General features: G+C 42.5%; 1 protein-coding gene across 1 annotated transcript in view; it reads right to left on the reverse strand.

The window, feature by feature from the left end:
- Positions 1-24,336, reverse strand: part of SYN3 (synapsin III) — a 177,508-nt gene that overhangs the window by 137,131 nt on the left and 16,041 nt on the right. Inside the window, exons 3-5 of the mRNA XM_008924225.3 lie at positions 16,344-16,435; positions 10,508-10,510; positions 2,174-2,330 (exon numbers count right to left, since the gene is read on the reverse strand). Coding sequence (XP_008922473.3) covers positions 2,174-2,330; positions 10,508-10,510; positions 16,344-16,435 — 252 coding nt within the window. The remainder of the gene's footprint in view (positions 1-2,173; positions 2,331-10,507; positions 10,511-16,343; positions 16,436-24,336) is intronic.

The raw sequence follows: 24,336 nt of genomic DNA on the forward strand, positions 1-24,336 counted from the left end.
TTTCTTTCTTTCTTTCTTTCTTTCTTTCTTTCTTTTTTCTCTTTCTTTCTTTCTTTCTTTCTTTCTTTCTTTCTTTCTTTCTTTTTCTTTCTTTCTTTCTATCTCTCTTTCTTTCTTTCTCTCTTTTTCTTTCTTTCTCTCTTTTTCTTTATTTATTTATTTGTCTTTTTTAATGTGCTTGTTTGTTTGTTTTCTTTTGTTTTAGATTCCTAAAAATAGGCCTTTCACATCTTGAGGTTTCAAAAATGTAATTAAAAGGCATGAGTTGAAATATGTCAACTAAGCCCTCATTGACTTAACCCCAAAGTCAGATGGATTGGACCACATGATTGTCAGCAAAAGGCAGTGTAAATGTGGGGGCTTTTTGTCTGGTTACCAGGGTCAATGCACTTGTGTGTTTAGGACCCACTGTCAGAATCAACATGAAAGTATCGAACTGAGTCTGAAAGTGATTTCTCTCTCCTCTTTCCTCTCCCAGTAACCCTTATCATTCAAATGGGAACTGAGGTCAAGTGTGTATAATCCACCTATATCGTGATGGCAAAGTGAGATTGCTCTCACTACTCTTATTACTGCACTGGAACATTTTTGGAAAAGACGGGATCTTGCTTTTGGTCTCAACAAACCCCACAAATGTTATAAAAGGGATGAAAACTGAGAAGACTGTTCATTACACTGGTATAATTTTAGTAAGAAATTAGTTAAATCCAACACTGCTCAGTCATGGAAATAAAATTCTGAGTCATTACAGACCTCATCTGGGTTTGGGCTACCAGTGAACACACTGAAGACTAATAGGATATTTATTCCAAGGAAAAAACAACAATAACAAAACACTTAATTAGGTGATGAGGATGATAGTTATGACTTCCTATAAACATTCCATCTCACCCCAAGTTAAATTTATGCATTAAGAGAATTCCTGAAAATACATCTAAAATTTTTCCATGGGGGCATAGTGGAAAGTCCTATCTCCTTCTCACATCCATACAGCTGTAGTTCCCTGCTTCAAACCTAGGATGCATCCTCCTTCAGACATCCATCTGCTCCAGTATGGGGTCTTTCATGGTCTGTAGGTGAGTATCTGCTCCACCATGGACCTGCAGGGTGGAGGGGGGGGGGGGGCTGCAGGGGGGCAGCTGCTTCACCATGGTCTTTACCATGGGCTGCAGAGGAACCTCTGGTCTGGCACGTGGAGCACCTCCTCACCGTCCTTCTGCACTGACCTTTCTGTCTGCAGAGTCGTTTCTTTCACATATTTTTACTCCTCTCTCTGCTGCTCTTTCTGCAGCAGATTTTTTCCCCTTTAACTCTGTTCTCCCAGAGGTGCTCCCAAGGTTGCTGATGGACTCAGCCTTGGTCCATCTTGGAGCTGGCTGACATTGGCTCTGTCAGACATGGCAGAAGCTTCCAGAAGATTCTCACAGAAGCCACCCCTGTAGCCTCTCTGCTACTAACATGACAATGCAAGCCCAAGCCAACATGTTTTCCCCTTCCTTCTGCCTCTTTCTCAGGTCTTTGTTATTCTATATTCCCTTTTCTTTCTTAGACCTAGTTGAAAGATTAGCCTCTCTAACTTTCTTGTCTTTATTTTCAGCTAATTTCCTCACAATGAAACACCACCCAGAAAAAGTGGGAAGAGAAGACAAGTGCAAGGTGCACTCCTGCAAGGAGCACAAGGTCTAAGGCTGGGGCACCTGGGTACCACAAGTATGCATCTAACAAAAGATGCTAGAAGTAGTGTAGTTCAGATGCCTTCTAAAACAGTAAATGATAAATTTTTTTTAAGGTAGCTTTATCTTTTTTTTTAGTCAGGACAAGAATATGTTGTTATTGATCTGATATTATTAATCTATTAATCTACTCTGTCTTACAAGACATCTAGGTGTTGCTGTACTGTTAGCTGTTTGTGACCCTTTAGAGTTGGGACAAGTGAAATGTCTTAGGGTGAAGAAATAACACTTTGATACAATTAGAGGCTGATAAAGAAGTAATGCTAGTAGTTTTTTTTTCCCCAAGAATTCCCAGCTGGACTCCTAAGGTTGTTTAGATGGTGGTTTTAACCTAAAGAGACAAATTCCTATGAAAGAGACGCAGCTGAGTTTGGTGCTTTATCGACACAGGATATCTTCTTTGCAGTGTTGATGTGCAGTAGAGCTCGATCATCACTTACCACCCAGGGCTTGCTGCAGAAGTTGTAGATGGAGTAGAGGGAGTTGACTGTGTGGATGCCACCATACTGGAGGCCGATGATGAGGCTGCGGAAGTCTTCTCCCAGTGCCATGCTGTAGGCATGCTGCCGAATCAGGACAAAGTCCGGCTTGAAGGACCTGGAAGAAACGAGGGGAGTGATGTTTTACTTTGAAATGCTCAGCAACACTTCCAGCCTCTCCTTGTTTCTTTTCGATCCTTCCCCTTTCTTTTCACTAACACATGTTGTTTTTCTCTGGGCCTCTCCTCATGGGTTGCTTGTGTTAGAAGGTAACAAACAAAACCAAACCAAACTCCTAGCCATTAAAAAAAAGAAAAATCCAACATAGCTGCAAGTATGAGAGCATAGAAACAGGCCAAACAGATTTTCTGCAGTTTTCTTGTCACTCAGACATGCATAGGAATGAGCCCCAGCTAGAACCAAGGGTCATAAATTCACTGATGGGGGGATTCTCTTTTCTTTCTAAAAGCTTGGCCATAGTTGGCAAGCTCATTGCAATGTGCAAAGCAGATGAGAGAGCAAGTTTGTTTCCTGATGATTGAACTCGATATTGAAGCAATGCCCAGTGGGTGGGAAGATCATAAGGGATTTCAAAAAGCTATCGTACCATCATTGACATACATTCCCCCTTTAATCAGTTTAGTACGTACGCAGCACATCTCAAGCTCTTATGGATATGAGTCAACAAGCGAAGGGCAGGCATGGTAATATAAGTAATCAAATGAGCAGAGCCCCTCATACAGTGCTGTGACTCATGGCAGGGACTTCCAGAATATTATTTAGCAAGATTAGAGCTGGGACTCCTATGGTTCAACAGCAGCAGCTCTCAGCAAATGCACAGAAAAGTGAGGTCCTTTCTAGGTAAGCCAACAGGCAACAGATTATCTTTCAAGCAGGCAGATTTGATTCCTTGCTGACGCTGTGTCTTTGGAGCCATTCAAAAATCTCTGGAAATAGTCCCTGGAAAGAAGCTGTTCCCAAAATGGTGCTCAGCAGTTCATTCTCAAAGGCATGGAAGGGGCTTTTCCACTGAAATGGGATTATTTTATACATTAACAGAGGTTGCATCAAGGACATCAGAAAAATTTCCATGTTGTATTAAAGATTTTCAGAGAAATGAGTCCTGTAACCAGGTTCCATTACCTCACTATCCTTGAACATTTTCCTTGCTAAGAGACTATAATTTCTATCCTTTGGATGTATGAGCTGGAAATACTTTGGATTTATAGCCCCTATTTATATTTCCATCATTCAGGCAGGGAAATCCGAGATGGTGATTCTGGGCCAGATTGTGGCAACAAACACTGTACACAAGCCCCAGCACAGCTTTGTTGTTTCAAAGCTGTTCATTTTGTTTGTTGGCCTTGGACTTTTGTTATTGCCCACCCGAGACATGGTGAAGAGCATGCTCAGCTTTTGTGATGCAAGAGGCCAAGCTTTGGAAATGTTGTGATTCCCTCCCGTGGAGTTTTTTTAAACGCGAGCATGTTCCCTAATGTACTTGGCACCAAAGGTGGTGCTTTCCTCCAGCAGTGAGATGAATAATGAGCATCAGGAGGCCTGTGCTATCGCTGTGCAGTTGATTTATGGACCTCCTTGGTGTCAATGGGGATGAGGGAAGCGGTGATCCCCTGCTGAGAAACAGCAAGAGAATACAAATTTTGGAAAGCTTGAGCTGCTCCATTCTGCTGGACTTGCTGTGTAGAAAGTATCCTGGAGGCAGGCAAGGGTCCTCAGGAAGGATTAACCAGCTTCTTATAATCATGGTTCAATATCTGTGCTGAGTTACTGAGTAGTTGTGGTACCTGGAGGACTGGGAGCTTGTCTTTCCTCATCTAGCTTTCTGAGTGTATGAGGAAAAAACGGTCCCTGTTACAGGTCAAGTCTTTCCCCAGACTTGACTTGTGGAACAGCATGTACTGAGTTTTCACAGGAGTGCTTCAGACCATTGGTCTGGCCTCCTCAGAGGAAGCAGCACTACTTGCCCCTGAACCTCCTTTCCAACACCCTGGATGGGGATGTGGTACTGTGGTGGGGAGGAAGGATGCAATGAGCATGGCCAGCTTCATGGGGAAGACACACAGTGACTGGGTAACTGCCTTCAGTGCCTTTATTTCTGCCAGCCAAAAACTCAGGAAGAAAAGCTCTTGTCTTTTCAGGTCCTGGCAAAGGAAGAGTTTCTCCACTTGGAAGATGGGCATAAGAATAGAGAACTAACATGGAAAAGCCTATTCTCAAACTCTGTGTCCTGTAGGAAGACAGGGCACTCTCTCGTGCAGCAGATGAGGAGTGATTCTCTAAAGTGAAAGTGGACACTGAATTCCTGTTTTGAGCTGTGAATATTCCCATGGATACTGAGAACAAGGCAGTGGAGTGCCAGACCTGGGACTGACTACGAATAAACATCAGCTGGAGAGCCCCAGATCCTGTAACGAAGAAACAGAAATCGGTGGCAAAATGAGAGGCGAGGGGCTAGGAAGGATAGCAGGCAGTAAAAGGGAAATGAATAGTCATGGTAGGAGTGGTGGCATGAAAACTGATTAACTAGAGATACCAGTGATCTGGTGAGAAAAGAGCTTATTTGCTTCACATGAGGATTCTTGTTTTTTTGGTAGAAGATTACTTTTGCAAACTACTGCTCATTCTCCAAGTGTAAAGCTTAAGCTAACAGAGCAAGCCTTGGATTTGGAACAGCTAGTAGCATAGATGTTTTCTTTGCTGGTTCAAGCCAATAACATCTCCCATGTCAGAAAGTTGAAATCCCCGGCAGACAGATGGGTTAGGCAGAAGTCACACATTTGAAACACCATTGCTAAAACCTTTGGATGAGCCAAACTCAGTAGCACCTACTGTGCTGAGGTCTCTAAGCACCTGTCTAGTAGGACTAGGGGAGCTATGGCAGGAGCAGGTACCTTTGCTCTCCACTGCCTCCATGTCTTCCCTCACTCCATCTAAACCTTCAAACCGATGTTCAGATGACCATGAGTGGTCTTGAATAAAACTGTACCTATTCCTTGCTAAAGACATATCATGGGAATTGGTTTGGTCAGAAAAGGAATACATGAGACTCCATTCAAACATCTAGTGGGCAGGGAGATGGGATAGGTAAATAGAACTAAAAGTAGACCACAGGTTTAAAACATATCACTAGTAATCTGTGCTCTGCATGTTGGTACAGTGCTGTTCCTGGGCTGTGTAGAACCTGCCTGAAGTCTTGAATCTTCCTGAGCATAGCCGCCAGATGGATGATACTCCTGGGAGAAAGCTGGAGCCCATCTTTGGCCACAAACAAAAAAGAAGCCCTTTTCGGACCTCAAGAGCTCAGTTATCATTTGAGTTTGGCTTCCGCCACTACCCGGCAAAATGAAGACCACTAAAATGTACGTAGTACCTTCTCAGAGTGGCTTACAGACAGAAGAATCCTTCGTTTAAAAGAAACAAACAAACAAAGAAAAAGCCAGGACGTTGGAAAAAAATAATTTTCAGATTGAAATAGCCGGTGAGATTTCATTTTCCTCTGGAATGAAAAGGTACTTTTCTTTCAGCTCATGTTGCCACAAGCAGTGGCCTCTGCCAAACACGGCATGAGCCTTTCAGTGCTCTGAGTGGTGAATAAATGAACCAGACACCCTCAGAGTGAAGCAGCCCCCCACAGGTCCCTGTGGCTTTCCTCCCTTTGCAGTAAGTTGCCTTCTTCTCCTAGGTGCTAGCCAAGGCCCATGGTATTTGCTCAGCCTACCTCTGCCTAGTGTCTGGCTGGGAAGCTGCTAGTGCTGCCAGTCCTGAGCCTGGATTGGATACTGCAGTGCAGGATGCTTATCTACATTTAACTAACTCTTTTTCAACTTGTTCCAATGTCTTTTAGCAGTCTTTTTTCTTTCTTAGTGGTAAAACTATATTTTCAGAGACAAACCAAATTATAAAGCCTGGACCCAAAATGTCTAATAGGAAGAGATCCAACTGTAGAATATAATTTCCTAGGTTGGACCCATCTACACTTAAATCTGTGACAGCATTAACTGTCTTGGAAATAGTTTTGTCAGAAATGGGGAAATATAAAACAATTTAAGGGATTCTGATGTTAAATATGGAAGTCAAACATCTCAGAAGCAGCAGTAGCTGTTCTGGTGACCATGTGTCTAACTTCTCTCATTATGAGAAGAGGATTAGCTCTGAAAAGATCATCAATAACATTTCTGTGCAGAAAGCAGAGCCCTGGCCTGCTTTGTGGTAGAGAAGATGATGACAGCAAATCCTGCTGGGAGGTTTCATGCCTTAAAGAGATCTCCTATTTCTTTTTTCTGTGTATAACCGTAAGTCTGGCTTGCTTCTTGGTCCTTCAGCTTTCCTCACTGAAATGCAAACAGATTCACGACCATGAAGAAGGAACACACAAGAATAGATTATTTGTATCAGAACTAGTGTGATCAGCACACTAGGTCATCCTCCTGGACTCAGCACTGCTGGGGCTACACCTCAGATACTGTGTTTAGTCTTGGGGCCCTCACTAAAAGAAAGACATTGAGGTGCTGGAGTGTGTCCAGAGAGGAGAACAAAGCCACTGAAGGCTGTACTGAGGTGGGGGTTGGTCTCTTGCACAGATAACAAGTGACAGAACAAGAGGAAATGGCCTCAAGTTGTGCCAGGGGAGGTTTAGTGGATATTAGAAAAAATTTCTTCATGGAATGAGTTGTCAAGCATTGGAACAGGCTGCCAGGGAAGCGGTTGAGTTACCTTCCCTTGAAGCATTCAAAATGTGCATGGACGTGGCACTTAGGGACATGGTTTAGTGGTGAACATGGCAGTGTTGGGTTAACAGTGGGACTCAACGGTCTTAGAGGTCTTTTCCAACCTTAAGAATTCTATGATTCTTTTATTGCCAAAATACCTTTTAATGACCCCTCCACTGTGAATAATCACTTGTAGCCAAAGAGTAGACTTGCTTTATGCTTTAGCACCGTGATGGGTTTAGAGAGCTTTTTGCCAGTGCTGTGGGAAAAGGAGGGACCCTCCTGTTTTCTTTCTTAAAGACTGCCAGTCTTACAAGACATCTTGTCCTTCAAATCAGTACAAAAATATCTTCCCAGGACATTGAAGACACATATCCTCACTTCAGGTTCTATCTATCCTCCATTATTCAAGAGGCTTAATTCAGCTTTCAGACACTTCCCAGTGATCAACACATTTTGACTAAGTTCCGTTCCAAATCCTTTTCTATCTGGTTGGCATGACACAGAGAGGAAGAAAAGTACATAATTAAGCAATATGATACAACAATCTTTGCATTATTGGCAATTAATGGAGCCTTCAGGGAAGCTTCTGAGGCACAATTCCAAGCCATAAGTGGCTACAACTACATGAGAAGCACAATAATCCCTCGAACTGTGCAGTGCCTCAGGTGTCTGATAGGTAATAGAAAATGGTATTTACAAATAGGAACAAGTTCTTTTTGTGCTTTAATTGGGTGTTAAAAGTATTGTTATCACATTACTGAAAATTAATATGAAATCTATGACATTTTCACTTATCATGATGTTAGATCTAACATTATCTTGGATGTTGTAGTAAAGCGGGAAATTACCTAAGAACAAAAAGTCACTTCAGTCAAAACCTCATGTCATATTTTCCACAGAAAGCAACAAAACCTGATGAAGTTATTCGAAGAAGGAATGAATGTGATTACTTATATGAATAAGATGAAATGGAACTTGCTTTACAGAAACAAAAAAGCCACATAGAATAAAGAATGATCTCTCTTTATTAGCTTGGAGGAGAGAAACAGGATGTCTTTCGGGACATTGTAATAGATAATGGTAGGGGAAAAAACATGGTGTGTCTGAGAGATCAGTTTAGCAAATGCAGCAGGAACCAGGAATCACAGTTGCAGTAGGACCAGTACCACTATATGCAGACATGGACAACCTGGAAGATGCTCTGATTTGCTTCTCAGCCACAGATCAATGCTCAACTAACCACAAAATCATGTCACATACTCTCTGAACTGTCCTGTGGCAGTCTAAAAAATCTGCAATATATTTTACTTCTAAACTGATCAACATTTACAAGGAAAAGCATGTGGACTCGGACAATGCCTGAATGTAGTAACAACCATACCTGCCAATGGCAACTTGCCTTCAAAATTTCTGTAACCCAAAGCTTTTACAGAAGACGATCCAAATACTTTCTGACATCACAGAACAAAGTCATAGAATAATTTAAGTTGGAGGGAATCTTTGGAAATCTGGCCCAACACCACGCTCATCACAGGGCTAACTTTAAATTGACATTGGGATGATCATGGTCTTGTCCAGCCCAAGACTGAATATTCCCAAGGACAAAGCCTCTCTGGGCTTTGTTCCAGTATTTGACCACTCTCTCTGTGGAAATTTTTTACAAAATGGTATCTTATTAGAATTTCACTTGCTGCAACTTGAGTATGGGGGTTTTTTTGTCCTCTCACTGCACACCTTCAACAAGAGTCTGGCTTCATTGCCTCTGCACCACCCCTTTAGTTGCCTGATGGCTATAGGTGGATCCTTCTCAGCCTTCTGTTACAGACTGAACAAAGCCACCTCAGTCTCTCCTTGGGTGTCTTTAGTCCAGTTCAAGGAGCTTGGAGGCCTTTCACACAGCTCAGTCCAATCTGTCAATGCCTTTCTTGTACTAGTGAGCTCACAGCTGGACACAGTACTCCAGATGTGAACAGTATCTCATTAGCTACATGCTTGCTAATGCCACCCAGTGAGCCATAGGATTTCCTCCCTGCATGAGCACACAGGATCTCCATGTCCTTTTGTACAGAGCTGTTTTCTCTTCTGTTATTCCCCACCAGTACTGGGGTTATTTGTTCCTCCCCTCAAGACTTTGCAATTGTCCTTACTGAACATCATGAGCCATGAACCATGGCTCATTTCCCCAGTTACTGAGGTCCCTCTGAATAGCAGTTCTACCCTCTGACACATCTGTCATTGTCCCCCTCCCGCAACTTGTTTGTTGAGGCTCCACTCTACCCCAATATAATGTCATTAACAAAGATCCATCTTGATCAGTACAGTGCAGGTGCAGCAGGAATTGTCCCTTTGCTTCTCTGTTTGCCATTCCCTGGAAGAAGCCTTAATAAAAAGCCATGTGGAAAGGTGGCAAATTACAGCACAGTTGGAAAAAAAAAAGAGAGTTGATCAAGACTGAAACAATCTACAACAGTCTTTAATCATTCTTGCATTCAGTCCAGGATTAATTAATTAGTGAGTGCTCTAGACCCCGGCAACACATTCCTTATTGGAATGAATTACTGTAAATGCAAAAAGGTTAAGGGAGAAGTTTAGTCTCTGAGATGCTCCCCACCCTGGTCTGCTCAGAGTGACTTTTGCTTTCTGGCAGCTGCCTGCACGCCAAATGTTTTCCCCATAACTGTCAGCATCCTGCCTGCACGTCGGCTGGGCGCCAGCTGCTGGGGAGGTGAAGGGGGACATTATTCATCTGGGAGATCAGGAAACCCCAAAGGGAGAAGCAGGCCTCCAAGCAGCTGTTTAGCAGCAGGAGCTGAGGTGGAAGTAACTGAGAATAAATACATAAATAGTCACACCCCAACTCTTTTGTAGTTCCTACTCAAAAAAATATGAGCCACAGGGACAGATAGGTGAAGAGAGGGGAGATATTAGTTAAAAAACAAAGTTAGATCATCCCCCATGTGGGAATAATATCTCAGTTTATAAATGTTTACTGGAGGTGTTAAATTTCTTCATATGTAACTGCAGCTTGCCAGGGTTTACCCTGTTAGACACCTCGCCCCAGCTCATTGACTCTGCAGGGTATTTTGGTGAGGGAAGTGGTCATTTGGCATATTGGTCTTTTGCCTAATCTGAAATTTCAAAAGCTTGCAGGCTGTTACACACACTTCTCCATTACATTTACAGATTGCCATGCCATCAGTACAAAAAATACTGCCCAAGTGTTTCTCAGTGTTGAATACATGGCACATATTTTACTCTACCACGTGGCACTTCCTGTGAAACTTGGGAGAACCATGAGTTTGACATATTTTTCCATCTGGCTTCTAGAAACCTAGACTCTCCCAATCAGTTTCTGCCATTTCTTTCTCCCATCAGCAGCTTCACAGAAAATTGTAGAAATTTGCTTTGGAAGTAATAAAAAAAATAAAAAAAATAGAAAAAAGACATTCTAAAAAAGAGCCTAGTTAGGTCAAGAGTTAAATTAAAAAAGACAGGGACTAGAGAGAGCTTGGAGTTCGTCTTCGGCACAAGCTTCCTGGAACTTGAGAAGCTGGAAAGTTACCTACTGCCTATCAATACTTCCTATATCAGTGTCCAGGGACAGTAGCTACTCCAGTGACTTTCCTGGATGTTCTCCCTGTAGAAGAACTGCAAGAAACCACCAACTCTTGTGAACGAATAGTCCTTGAGAGACAAGAAAACATCCTTCTCGGAATGTGCCACTACTGTGTGATGAGAAAGCATGGCCTCTGTAGGTTAGAAAACCTACCTGCCCTTTTCAGGGAGCTGCTTGTTAATGGACCTGTGAGTGAGTGAGCCTACTGGGATGGGAAAAGGTGCAGTGGGCAGTGGGCAGTGGACAGTGTCCTCACTGGACTTTAAACAGTCTTTCATCCTAGGGCAGACAAATCTTTTTTAGCCAGGGTATTCATCTCCTGGGATCTGCAGGAATAGCAGGAAAACACCTGTGGGCTGGCCAGTTTCTTCTCCACTTCTCCCACGGAAGAGGATTTGCTTCCTCATGCTGAGGTTGTATGGCAGCTTGCAGTATAAAAATAGGCTTGGGGAAAAAAAGCACTTTCAGGGATTTTTGGGGTGGTTATTCAACAGGCTACTACCCTGTTATCAGCACACAGAGCATCGTAGAAGCACTGAATCAGCTGGAACCAGCGGGAAAGTCAGTGCTAACTACAGGAATGAATGGGCTTGTATGGGCAAACTGGAGAATTCACTGACCCCACTACAGCTGTGAGTTGCAAGGGCATATCACTCAGGGCAAGCAGGGTGAGACATACACATTACACACACGGGCCAAATTCTGGCAAGGCCTGTAGGACTAAACATCACTCTATGACAGAGGGACTTCCCCAGAGCAAGACTTTGTCCTCAGCGCTCCTTTGCTGTTGTTTTGGACATGCCTTTCCTTTTGCCAGGGTCATTTCTCCACTCAGGCTCCTCCCCATTTCAGATCCTAGTCTGTCAGCTGTTGTCTGTACCGTGATGTTGCAGTGAGGCTGCATATCACACTGTGAGTGGTATGGCCACCACTGTGGTAGGTCCCATGCAGACATGAAAGTGTGTTTTCTCCCCTGGATGATCAGCCCCAATAGCAAAAGAGACAGCTCTACAGAGAGACAGGAGATGAGAGCAGTCTGGTGTGTGATTAATTTATATCCTTAAAAGTCTGAAATGCTCCCAAAGATATTAGTATTCCCCAGGTAAGAAAGTTGTCCAGATTTTCAACATATCCCTGTCTTATTTCCATGCCTTCTGGAATTAATAGCTGAAGGACTGTAAAGCCCAAAATTCAAACATGTGACTGCATTTAATCATTAATACAGAACCTAAGATCATAGTTTGGGAGTCTAAGTGTTGTTGTCAGAAGCAGAGAGAGCCCAAATTCTCATTTATATACTAAGACACTTTTAAAATATCCTGAAAGCATAAATGCACCTCAGAGTGGGTACAGAGCCAGCACTGACAGCCTCTTTATGCTGAGAAAATATTGATATGAAGGACCCTTCAGAGAAATGAGTCTTCAAATCCCATTCCTTACATCTAATGCCAGTAGAGGTGACACAGCCCAAAAGCTTGAAAGAGTAAATTAGGGTTTTAAAAGCAGGCATAAGCCCGCATTTGATTTTTCACGTTCTTTAGTAGTCCAACCATTGCACCCAGAAATGACTCCATTTCTCTGCTGAAAGAGTTGCTATGTTTAAGTTGGTGAGGGATCCTTTGGGATGAATAAGCGCCACCTCCTGCTTCCCATAATTTTTCACTGGGGAAGGGTCTGCTGCCAATTATACCCGAATAAATGCTGGGGTAATAAGGAGCAACATCCTGGCTGAGCCTAACACTGCTCCTGGTGCCCAGCTCATCCCACCACAGTGTCCTCAGTCAGGGCACGTGTTACAGGGCACTGAAACAGGAAAGTGCTTGCCAAAGACTGTAGTAGGTACTACATGGCCAGCTCTTTGTCTTCTAACTCTGAAGAAAATGTGCTGAATAGGCTGATAGAGCCCTTGCATAACATGGTGGAACTCAGAACAGAAACCACACATGCAGTTTTTTAGGTTTGTTAGATGATAGCCTTTGTCTACAGTAGCACATTTTGCTGATACTATTTCAAATCGCCCCCCCCTCCAGATGTGCAGAATTTAGAAGCTAAAAAAAAAGGAGCTGGAGACTCAGAATATTGTTACTGTAAAACTAGATTCTTGAAGCCACGCTTGTTTTGAAAATCAGGCAAGCAAAGTAATGCCTGGCTTCAGTTATGTTGTGTGGTAACTTATTTATTGCTACTTGTTTCAAGATACACAGGCTAGTAATCATGGAGGTCTGTACACTTCCACTTCCACTTTCTCGCTGTCTTTAATTGTCAGTGATTGTGGTTTTTTTGTTGGGTTGTTTTTTGGTTGTGGGTTTGGTTTTTTTTTTAATAAATTTGCCTGAGGCAAGTGGTAAATGTAGAGCTTTAAGGACTGTTATACCTTCTTATTAAGGGATTTATCTGCCAGGTAAAAGAACCACAAGTCTTTCGTGGTGCACATGCAGGTCAGTTGGCATGGGGTCTAAAAGAGTGCCATAACTCCAGGGTGTCAGAAAGCATCAAGGGATCAGCAGAGAGAGAGAGCTTTGTTTTAAATGTGCAATACACCGTTTCCAGTTCAAAGAAGGAATTAGGAAACCTGTTCTAAAATGACAGCATTTAATAGGCTACTAAATTGTTAGATAGCTTATCAGATAATGTAACGTCAAACTGGAGAGAATGGCCCAGTGGTTGCTTTATATTAATATTAATAATTGTTCTTTTAAAAAATATTTATTATTTAATTGATTTCAAATCTACTGGTCTGTAGTACATTCAATGTCTTTCCACTAAACTTACACATTCTGTTGCCCTCCCCATGAAGAGGAGAGTGAAGCAGGCAGGGCTCCTATGGGGGGGATCCCAAATGTGCTTGTAAGCAAGATGCTGTCATATTTACCTTCCTATAACTTTTCAGTGGGATTTGCAAGGACTTTGGGGGTTCAAAAAACATGATTATTATATTTCATCATCTAGAAACATTATGACTTGTGACTGAATATTTTGCTTAATAATTAATAATTAATAACAGACATCTAATAAGTGATGGAAAAAAGATAGCAGCAGCAGCAGGGTTGGTGCATACTTGAGTTGAAGGTATCCCCCGTGGCATCTCCCCGTGGCTGGACACTCTGAAGGGTGTCTGTGGCCAGGCAGGACATGTCTGTGGGTGGAATCGGGGGACTTGAAGGGAGTGAGAAGCAACTGCACCCATGTGGATGGGCTGAGGGGGCTCCACACAGCTCAGTAGCTGTATGCTCCACAATTCACTTTCTAAAGTGAAGAAGAGTTTTTATTTCTGTACCTTCTAAAGTACTGCTAGGAATGGCCGTGGAAGCTGGCTGGCCTGAGCTCTTAAACTTGTTGAACTGGGCATGCCAAGGGCACATCAGCACAGTCTGTAAACAAATGTCTGCTGCTTGTAAGGACTATGCTGTGTAACACAATTACACCATATAAATCCTGTATCTAAGTATGTATTTACCAAATCCACTTCCCACAACACAAATATGTCTTTACACACGCAGAGATGAAAACAAAAATACCTGAACTAATGCCATTGATAAAAAGATGCATTTCATATATAAATATACACTCGAAAATGCTAGCTGGGCTACTTGTATATTCACTGCGAGCAGAAAAACGAACACCATGCCCCAGACACTCTTGTGAAATAAATTTTGTCTTCAGTTTCAGTTTAATAGCCCAAGATCTTTCTGCCAGATGTACAAATGTCTTTGGGAGGAAAGACACGGGAAGGAAAATGAAGATGTGATCAACCTAGGAAATGGTTCTTGGGAAACCTTCCAGCATCATGAGCAAGTGAACACAGGAGTGCATTAGCACGGCACATTGTGTGATGAATGCTCCAGCAGCTGGTTCATGGGACAGAAACAGACATTTGTGGGACAAGAGAAAGCAAATGTATGTAACAGACACAACTTTAAAAGTTTTTAGCAGAGGCTCGTGAAATTAAACCAAAGAGCGAATGGAGACCACAGTCATAGCTAATTGACAGTGACAAGTTTTGCTTTGCACTGTTTGGACTGGAAATGACATCTTGAAAAATTAAACTTAGGTCAGTACGCTCAGAATAACTGTTTTTCAGCTGTTCTAATAATCCCTTTCAAAAACATCACTGCATGCTGTATTATGTGTCTCTATCTCTAATTTTGAACTAGGAGCAAACAAAAGGATTGATTAAATGTGTGAACCATATTAAACTCAAGATGCTGAATACACCAAAAAGTGCAAAGGAATTATACAAACAGAAGTGGAGTGGCAAGAAGAACTAATTTGGAATAGCAATGAGATTTCAACACAAACAAAGAAAAGCTATTGTATCAAAGATGAAATGTAGTGTTGTGACTTGTATTGACAATAATTCATAAAGATGAAGGTTTGGGAATAATAGGCTGAAAGGTAATATCAGTGCTATGCAAACAGAGGCATCATACACAGATGTGACAACTTATACTGTTCTTTACATAGCACTAGCGAGAATGCCTCTAACATTAACTGCAAATTACAGGCACTCTGATGTCTGAAAGAAGGGGAGCAATGCTTTTGGAAAGTGAATTGGATGCATGGTTGAAGAAGAATTGCTTGGACAGGGACACCTTCCACTAGAACAGGTTGCTCAAACCCCACATAATCTGACCTTGAACACTGCAGGGATGGGACATCCAAAACTTCTCTGGACAACCTGTTCCAGTGTCTCGTCACCCTCACAGTAAAGAATTTCTTCCTAGTGTGTAGACTAAATCTACCCTTATTCAATTTGAAGCCATTCCTCCTTGTTCCATCACTACATTCCCTTGTCAGAAGTCCCTTTCCAACTCTCTTGTAGCCCTCTTTAGGTACTTGAAGGTCCTATAACCTCTCCCTGGAGCCTTCTCATCTCCACACTGAACAACTCTCTCAGCCTGTCTTCACAGGAGAGGTGCTTCAGCCCTCTGATCATTGTTATGGCCCTCCTTTGGACTTATTCTAACGGGTCCACATCTTTTTATGTTGGATACCCCAGAGCTGGATGCAGTACTCCAGATGGGGTTTGACCAGAGCAAAGTAGAGGGGCAGAAACAATCCTCCCCAGTCCTGCTGGCCACACTGCTTTTGATACAGTCCAGGATATGGTTGGCTTTCTGGGTTGAGAGAGCATGTTGCTGGCTTATGTCAATCTTCTTGTCCACCAACACCCCCAAGTTGTTCTTGTCAGAGCTGCTCTCGATCTGGTCATTCCCCAGCCTGTATTTGTGCTTGAGACTACCCCAGCCTAGGTGTAGGACCTTGCAATTGGCCTTGTTGAACTTGAGGATCACATGGGCCCACCTCTGAAACCCTCCAGTGTGTTGACTACACCACAAAGCTTGGTCATGCTTGGAAGGACTTTGTGGCTACTGCAAGGGTAGTCCACTGGGATCAGACCTAAGACAGGTAGACTAATGAATTCCAGCCACTGTTTATAATGAAGATTATTCAACACAGAAGGAGAGAAAAATCAAGGGAAAGAAAGATCCATTTTCTCTTTTACTGGCAGTTCTGAGGATAAAAAGAACCTGAAAAGGAGGCATTTGTTGTTGCATGAAGGGTCTGGGCTGGAAACAATGGCTGTATGGCATACTGCACACCTGGGACCTGATACAAAACCACCAGAGCCAGGTTGCTCTTTTCACCGCTTCCAAGAAACCCTGATGTCATCAGGACTGTGCTGCCCTGATTTGGATACTGGTCAGACACTGAGGTAATCCTGCTTGCCCCAACATTGGTCCAGAAAACCCAATTTTCAAGACAAACTGGTGCTCCTCACCTCACCACCTTGGTGCCATTCCTCATGACCTGCATGTCCACCATGCAGCCACCCATGACGTAAGCAGCCAGGTTCAACTCGGAGAACTCAGCCTGGAGTGGAGCAAAAGGATAAAGTGTTACTCAAGGGTAGCAGAGACACAAACACACGGACACAGATGTAGAATTGTCTTCAGCTGTAATGTGCTTTTCCTTCTTTTCCTTATTTTTTTTTCTGTGAGGCAACTGGAGGTCCAATTACAGCTGGTTTGCCCTGGAGAGACTGCAAAAAAACTTTATGGCTCCCAGACTTGGGGTGTAAAAGTACACAGGATTAGGCTTATTGCAGTAATAAGTACTGAAGGAATTAAGAATGAGCAAGCTGAAAAATGCATACAGGAAAGAATAATAATAATAAAAAGAGGTAAGGTCATTTGAATTCAAATTCCAAGTTTCCACTTGGAAACATCCATTTAGAATTATGTCTGAGTCGGCTGTCGTGCCACTGGCCAACTACAAGCCTAATACAAAAGATTTAAACCTTTTAGCTAAACAGCTAAAAAACCTCATTATGCTGCAGGAAGGTGATAAGCAGTGAAGGCCACCTGATGTGATTTACTTATTAAGATTTTAACTATTAAAGGATTAGCGAAGCTGGGTAGGCTATGAACAGTGCTGCTCAATTATTAAAACACTTTATATTTTAAAAGGGGTGGGACTTACAAGGCCGGAAAGGTTGGCAAGGAATATTTCAGCTACGGGGAGCAAAAGGCACAGGGGTGATTATGACTGCAGTGGATGTCAGTGAAGGTTAAGAGACTGATCAGACTAGCTGGGTGAGAGGTGTGATAATCCTCCTGCATGGCTCTGCTGCCCCTCAGACAGGGGTGCCAACAGACCACTGGCTGTAGGAGGATGGCAGGATTAGCTGATAAGCATTTGTCTTGATCTCCAAATCCTAACTCTGTTCTTTATAATCAAATGAGTAAATCTTGAACTAGAATATCCTATTATTGGGCCTTGTGAGTCTTTCCTTTCCAGCATGGTGCAAATACACCCATAAAGGCTCAAAGTCTTATATAAAATTAGTGCCTGTGATATAAATATAAATAAAAAGGTTTCATTTTTTGATGCAGAAAATTTAGTCTTCTCCCTTTGAAGAGTTTTTTCCCCTTCGTATTAAAGCATCTCTTTCAGACTAATTTATGATCAAGATTAGGCAGCAGTAAAATCATCTTCTAACTAGTAGCTGTGTAATACCAGAGTACTCAGATGGTGTTGCTAATACTTGTGATTTTATTGAGATCCTTGTACTATTTAATGTTCTTCTGCTACTTCTATTAGCTGGAACCAAAAGATAGTGCCAAGAACAACTTTTATAGAGAAAAAAAAAAAAAAAAGAAAGAAAAGAAAAAGAAAGAAAAAAAAGAAAAAAGTGTGTTTTGTCCTCATGAACTCATGGAAAAAACTTGCCAATGGAGAACTAGTGCACCTGTAAAGGCTCAGAGGCCAGACGACAAATGAAAAAATAATTTCCAACTTTCTTTTTTTTAAATCCACATAATTTTAAAGCAATGACTGTGGGCTGGTGACCCGATGATGTAATGAGATTTCATGTCTGTGGACCTGTGTAAACTTTTTAAAGCAACAGCCTTACATGATCTTACATCACTGTAATTCCCAGTTACAATGAAAAAAGGAGGAAAATTCCTGTTGCCAAGAAATAAATTCTACTTCAAACACATACACACACACACAGACACACTCACAGGGAGGGACTGGTAATGACAGAGGTGACTGCCTGGGTTTTACTTACAAGATTACAGCGTGTTGCCTCGGCCACAACCACACTTTCTCAGGCAACATATCAGACCAGAGATAAGAAAATACGTACCTCTAAAAGGCACCTGCATTTAATATATATATAAAATCTCAGTAGATGTAGGGAGGGAAGAGTTCACCTTGGACAAATTCAGTAAAATCAGATGCTTTGGGTACCATCAGTGATCTCCCCAGTGGGTCAAGGTAAGCTTGCTAGTTTACACATAAGCTCAAGAGGTTCTATGGGCTGGGAAGATGAAAGGTTTTCCCAGCTCCGTGTCTGCATATGTCTCAGAGATGTCCCACTCTGAAAGCATAGTGTTACAAAGCTGAACCTTCAGCTTCTGTTGCTGAAGAATGCATCATCTGATGTGAACACTAGAACAAGAAAAGGAAGTTTTAGGTCTGTGTTTTCATGTTTTTTGTGCTTTTCCTCAGTAATTTTTTTCATAATGACTTATAGTAAAAAGCTTAAGACTTTTTTTGCTGGGGGTGAAAATGGACAATCTTCATTTGATGACTGGTACTTACAATCTAAGTTGTAAGGTCTGACAGGCATTCCCTTGAGACAGGCAAGCCAGACAAAGCTGTGCTTAGACACCTGACATCCAAACAGGCCTGGGAATCTCCTGAGCTGGTGAGTACTTCATACTGAACTGCCAGGACCAATTTCAGGCCTGTTAATGTCAAGAGCCAGAAGAAAAGGAAAAATTCCCTTTGGCAACCATTGTCCCGGGAACCCTGACAAGAAGGGAGGAGTGGAGAGAGGGTCTGAGGGACTCAGCTATCTTGCCCCCACAATGTCCAGATCTACAATCAGAGCTGAGGAACAATCCAGACCTTTTCCTGGCACTCAATCCCGTTTTAATAGACTAAGTGAAGGAGCACTGCTGCTTTCACGTAGCTTCTTTGTCCCGTCCAAAAGGCTACTGCTAGCTGGTGTTTGGAAGAAGGCTGAAAACTTCAGTCAGCAGAAATTGTTTCCTGTTGATTTTCCAGTGCTCCCCGTATTTTTAACTTTGTGGGTTTTGTAGCCTGATGACTTCCCTTGGCTGGGATTTCAACTCTGAGATCATCTCCAGCCTGAGTTTACCTTGCAGACAAAGGGGTCTTTGAAAGCAGCCCATGCAGATAGAGTGACAGGTAACTATGCATAAAACAGGAGAGTCCAGCTCCCTGTGGCCTTGCAGAGTCATTTGCATTAGGAATCATCAAACAGAAGAAGGTATTACATTAGCCTGATGGTGTTTTATCCTGGCTTTGCAATGGTGCCAGTGGCTGCAAAAACATTCAAGGCAAGAAGGAGCCATGTGTGACAAACGTGACACAATCTGCCTTGAAAAATAACGTAATACATACTGTGGGAGTAGAAATATTTCATACCTCTGTGAGGCCCAGATTTGAGACAATGCCCACAGCTGTTTTGAGGATAGTTCTGTTAAAGATGCCTACTTCAGGTAGTGATTCAGAAAGCGCTCCAGATCATTTGGACTAAACCTGAAGCTACTATCAGTTTCCATCAGTTTTCTAGGTGCTGGAGATCTTTTGGAGTTTCTGTTTTCTGATGTTACAACAAGGAAGATTTTGTCATTTTAAATCATGCAATAGTAGAAATGCCTGGCTTGGAAGCTATATCTGTTAATGGTTCAAGGGAAGCATGTTTTCAAGGTGAATTTTAAGCATTTTTCATAGAATAGTTGTGTTGGAAGGACTTCAAGGCATTACATAGTCCACCTCTCTTTCCTAAGGTAGGATCAGCTCTGCCTCTGACATTGTGTGCAGATATACATAACCCACAGATGAGGAACTTCCTCAGGCAATTTGTCCCTTAACGACCCTGGAAAGTTTTCCCAATGCCCAACCTAAATCTCTTGCCTTACTTTTTAAGACTGCAATTTTTTTTTTGAGGGGCCATTACTTCTTCCTGCAGGAAACTAAAAACTTACTGCTTGAAGATTTGCCCTTCATTTTTCCCTTTTCTCCCTAGAGAAAAACAGTCCCCATTCTTATAAGATTTTTTTGTAGGTGATGTTTTTCAGCCCAGTGGTCAGTGTTGTTGCTGTCACTGGCATTCTCTCTGACAGGTCTGCAACCTCCTTGAGTTGTAATGGTTTAGACTCACCATCCTTCAGCACAGACCCGACCACGGTTGAGTAAGATGTAAGGCCAACCATATGTTTGAGTATGGATTTGTCATATGTGCAGCGATGTGACCATTTTTTAACTCATATCCTGGCTGAGATCTGCTGTAATCCTTGCACTGCTTTGTCTAGGCTACTAACTAGCCCGGTCCATGCTTAGGCATTTGGAATGAGGAATTACTACTGTATAGTCAAATCACATACTTTTCTCAATGGACTTTATTTTTTGGTGGATCTTCCAATATGTACAAGGGAAGGAAGACTTTGGCAGACATAAGACTGCATTCCTGAAACACTATAATCATTGCAAGCACTTCAAGGGGAAAATCAGCAATCCCTAAATCGTGCACAGGGAGAAGGGGTGGACAGATAGTATGGATCTCAATAGGATGAGGGATGGGGCTATGCATGCTTGGTGTGCATACACATGCAGAATTAGACATTACACATCCTGATTCCCTGTGTCTCTTTCCTGAGACATTTTCCCTTGGGGAGGCACTCTCCTCCCCAGCTGCCCTCAGTACTGGGATTGATCTCTGGAAGAAAAGGATAGAGAGGGTCCAGTTGGGTTATGAATGCTGCTGTGTGGCTCCAAGAGGATCTTCCACAACTGCTCTTGACAAGTCCTGAAGCTAGGATGCATGCTCCTAGGCTATAGGCACTGCTGATGCTGACATGCTTTCACCTGTGTGAGCAATTTTGGTGCATCAACTCGGATGGCATTCAGAATTGTCTCGAGTTTTCATTGCAGAAGTTATGTGGCTGCCTGAAAATCTGAGGTCTAGAAAAGCACATTTCTAAACCTTTTGATCCCAGGAAACAGCTCAAAACCATGAACTCTGTAAACCTCCAAAAGCCAATGAAAATTAAAAAAAAAAAATTGAAGACACTATTTATTTAAGAAATCCATTATTTTTGAGTCATTCTTGTTAGTTGTCCAGGTCTCTTTATTCATGGTTTCTGAAGGCTTGTATGTGGTGAAGCTATGAGAACTGCTGTTGCTGTTCTTGAACAGTTTGCTGGCATTCAGTTGGAAAAAAACCCAAACCTAAACATATAATGAAGAGAAATTATACACTTGTTTGACAAGAGGGAAATTTTCCTTTCATCACACATGAACCTATCAGACTCTACCTTTTGAAATGACCACTTTATGCCACACATGAAAATACCTCTTTAGGGCGGGAAGTACAGTGGAGCCGGAATTCATGATTTGTATTACAATTATCTTCTGCGAGTGCCAAGTACAACTTTTTTCCTGACAGTGCTGCCAATGGAGTCATAATCTATACCACAAGACTTTTCCAGAAGCATGTACATAGGAGTTCACTGAATAATCATTGCCTGAAAATAAACTAAACAGTGGGAACAAGTGAATGAGCTGTACAAGAAGAATGCAGATCAGACAGACAGACAGACCCACCTCGTCACAGCAGGAAATGGTGGGAAGGAGGTGGTGAACAAACAACAGGAATAAAAATGTAGATGAACCTTTTGGCCTCATCACTTCCCCTCCACACGTTTCACCCCACTCCACTATCAATTAACCAATGCCAGGAAAGATGTCTCTGAACATATTAAGATACTTTTGAAAATATCTGAAGAAAAGTACCCTGAAGGTTATGGACTCTCTCAAGAGGTATTGCTTGTTCTTGCCTGCTAGGTCTGTGCTCCATGTAGGGCACAGGACTGGAAAAGCCCATCAGAGCCATAAGGTCTAATGCCTTGCTACTGCAGTCATCATGTCATGAAACCCTGTCTTACATCAGGGTATTTACCAAAAGCAGTGATGTCTCCTTTAGCCTCTGTTTTGGCAGGATAAACAAACTCAACACTTCCAGTCTCCTCTCATAAGCCAGATCTCCATGGACATCCCAGTGACCCTACTCTGTACATCTCCTGCTTTGTAGACATCTTTGTCCCAGACAGGTGTCAAGTGTCCCACTCATCTGGCCCCCACACACAGTGTCATGGTCTATCCCATGGGTTTGTGGTTGTCCAGGTCTCAGCCCCATCTCTCTTGCCCTCTTCTGCTTGTATGTGGTTGTGCTGGGGACATATGGCCAAGCAGCATTCCCTTCTTGCACGGGGCATATCTAATGCCCAAGGAGACCCCCACAGGAGGTATGTTACAATCTATATGGGAAACCCCAGAGATGTATGAACTCCTTAGAGCATGCAAGATCTAGTTTTCTCTGGACAAGACAGAGAGGGTGGGGAAGGAGGTGCTGAATTATTACCAGTTGCCTCTAGTGAGGGAAAACCTTTGTCAGAGCACAAGGTTTATGGTATAACTCCTCCTCTTCCTCAATATACTGTGGTTCCTAATGTCTCCTATCCTCCAGTTGATAGAGGACTGAGAAGAAAAAAGCAAAATTATTTTCATGGGAGACTAAAAGCAATGTGGCCCAGTCCTGTGGCACTTTAAGATTCTTCTTTAAGTTCAACTTAGCCTTGGAGACATTTAGCTTTTCATTTCTAAAACAATTTTTTAGCATTTGTATTTCTGGATACATGGATGGAGATGCTTACACTGCAGTTCTGAAAGCTAGAAATCACAAGGTAAGTAAAAGCAACAAATGGATCAAAATCTAAGCAGCTTATTTTTAGCATAAAATAGAGATAGTATTTTTAGACTCAGCTGCTCCTTAAAGCTTAGAGGTTTACCCACACTGAGCAAAACTCAAACCATGAGGGTTTTAGTGGGAATAGGTCAAACGGATTTTCAGTTTTGGGTGAGCATTTCATTCAGTCTCATCATTGCTACAGAAGGACTTGTAATGGAAAAATATCCAAATAACCAAAATATAATCCAAACTGCCTCCAAAGAAAAGGGACCTTGACTCAGGAGAGCACTTGCATTTGCTTTCCACCTCCCCAGCCTTGCATCTGTCTCCCTGCAATCAGCAGGAAACAGGCAATGGTGTTGCATGCCTGGGTTTCACTGGATGGTGGACAGTAACAAATCCTGCAGCCTCTAAAACATGTTCATAAATATGATTTTGGTGTTACATGGAAGATTAGAAGAGAAAAAACAAAGGCGGAATTCAGGCTTCACTTTTGTAGTTGGGTGCTGGAACAGGCTCCCCAGGGAAATGGTCACAGCACCAAGCCTGATAGAGTTCAAGAATAGTTTGGATGATAGTCTCAGGCACATGGTGCGACTCTTGGGAATGGTCTTATGCAGGGCTAAGAGTTGGACTCAATGATCCTTGTGGGTCCTTTCCAACTCAGCATATTCTGTGATTCATTTGAACGAATTACAGGAGAGGGGTGTACCCATCACAGTGATCCTGACAGCTCTCCTATTCACTGTCACCAGGTGATGCCCACAGCAGCTCCTGTTTCTTGCTAGGGGTAATGGATGTGAAGAACAAGGGTCTGGGGTGGTTATCAAGGTTATGCAATTCATTTATCTGCTAAAGAACCAGAAAAACTTCTCTGAGAACCATAAAACCTATTTTCACTGAAGCTGAGACTTGCAGAAGTAGCTCCCTGAGCAGCAGGATGGCATTGAATAGTCTCATCCTTGTGTATTATTCAGTGCCCAATATGAACTGAATTCACCTCTTGTAGAAACTTAGTATCTTGAAACTTCTGCCTGTTTCTCCAATTCAGCTGAAATCAGCCAATGCTTTCCACAGTGTTGGGTGTGGGAGATATGCAGGACAAGACAGCATGGTCACATATGTCTTGCATTCCTCAAACGACAGCCAAGGAGGAGAGGCAGCTCAGAGAGCTGGTAGGGGTGTATAACCAGATTAGATAACTGACTTCCCGCTGTTGAGAGAGGGAGAGACAATGCTGCTTTCAGCAATACTGCTCTACTACAAATAAATGATGTCATGACTTCAAAAAAATAGCACCTACTATCCTGCTCTGCTTCCCCCAAAGATTGCTAAAATGGCTTGCTAGGAAAGAATTAAGATGAAATGGAGATGCATATGAAAGAGGAGGAGAAAAAGTCTAAACCAAGTACAGAGCATCCTGGAAGAATGGCAAAAGAATTAGCAGGGTCAGAAAAAATAGGGCAGTTGCTTTTTCCCAATGTGG

This window comes from Manacus vitellinus, unplaced genomic scaffold, assembly GCF_001715985.3.
Source record: "Manacus vitellinus isolate BGI_N305 unplaced genomic scaffold, ASM171598v3 scaffold_5_pilon, whole genome shotgun sequence".
NCBI lineage: Eukaryota > Metazoa > Chordata > Aves > Passeriformes > Pipridae > Manacus > Manacus vitellinus.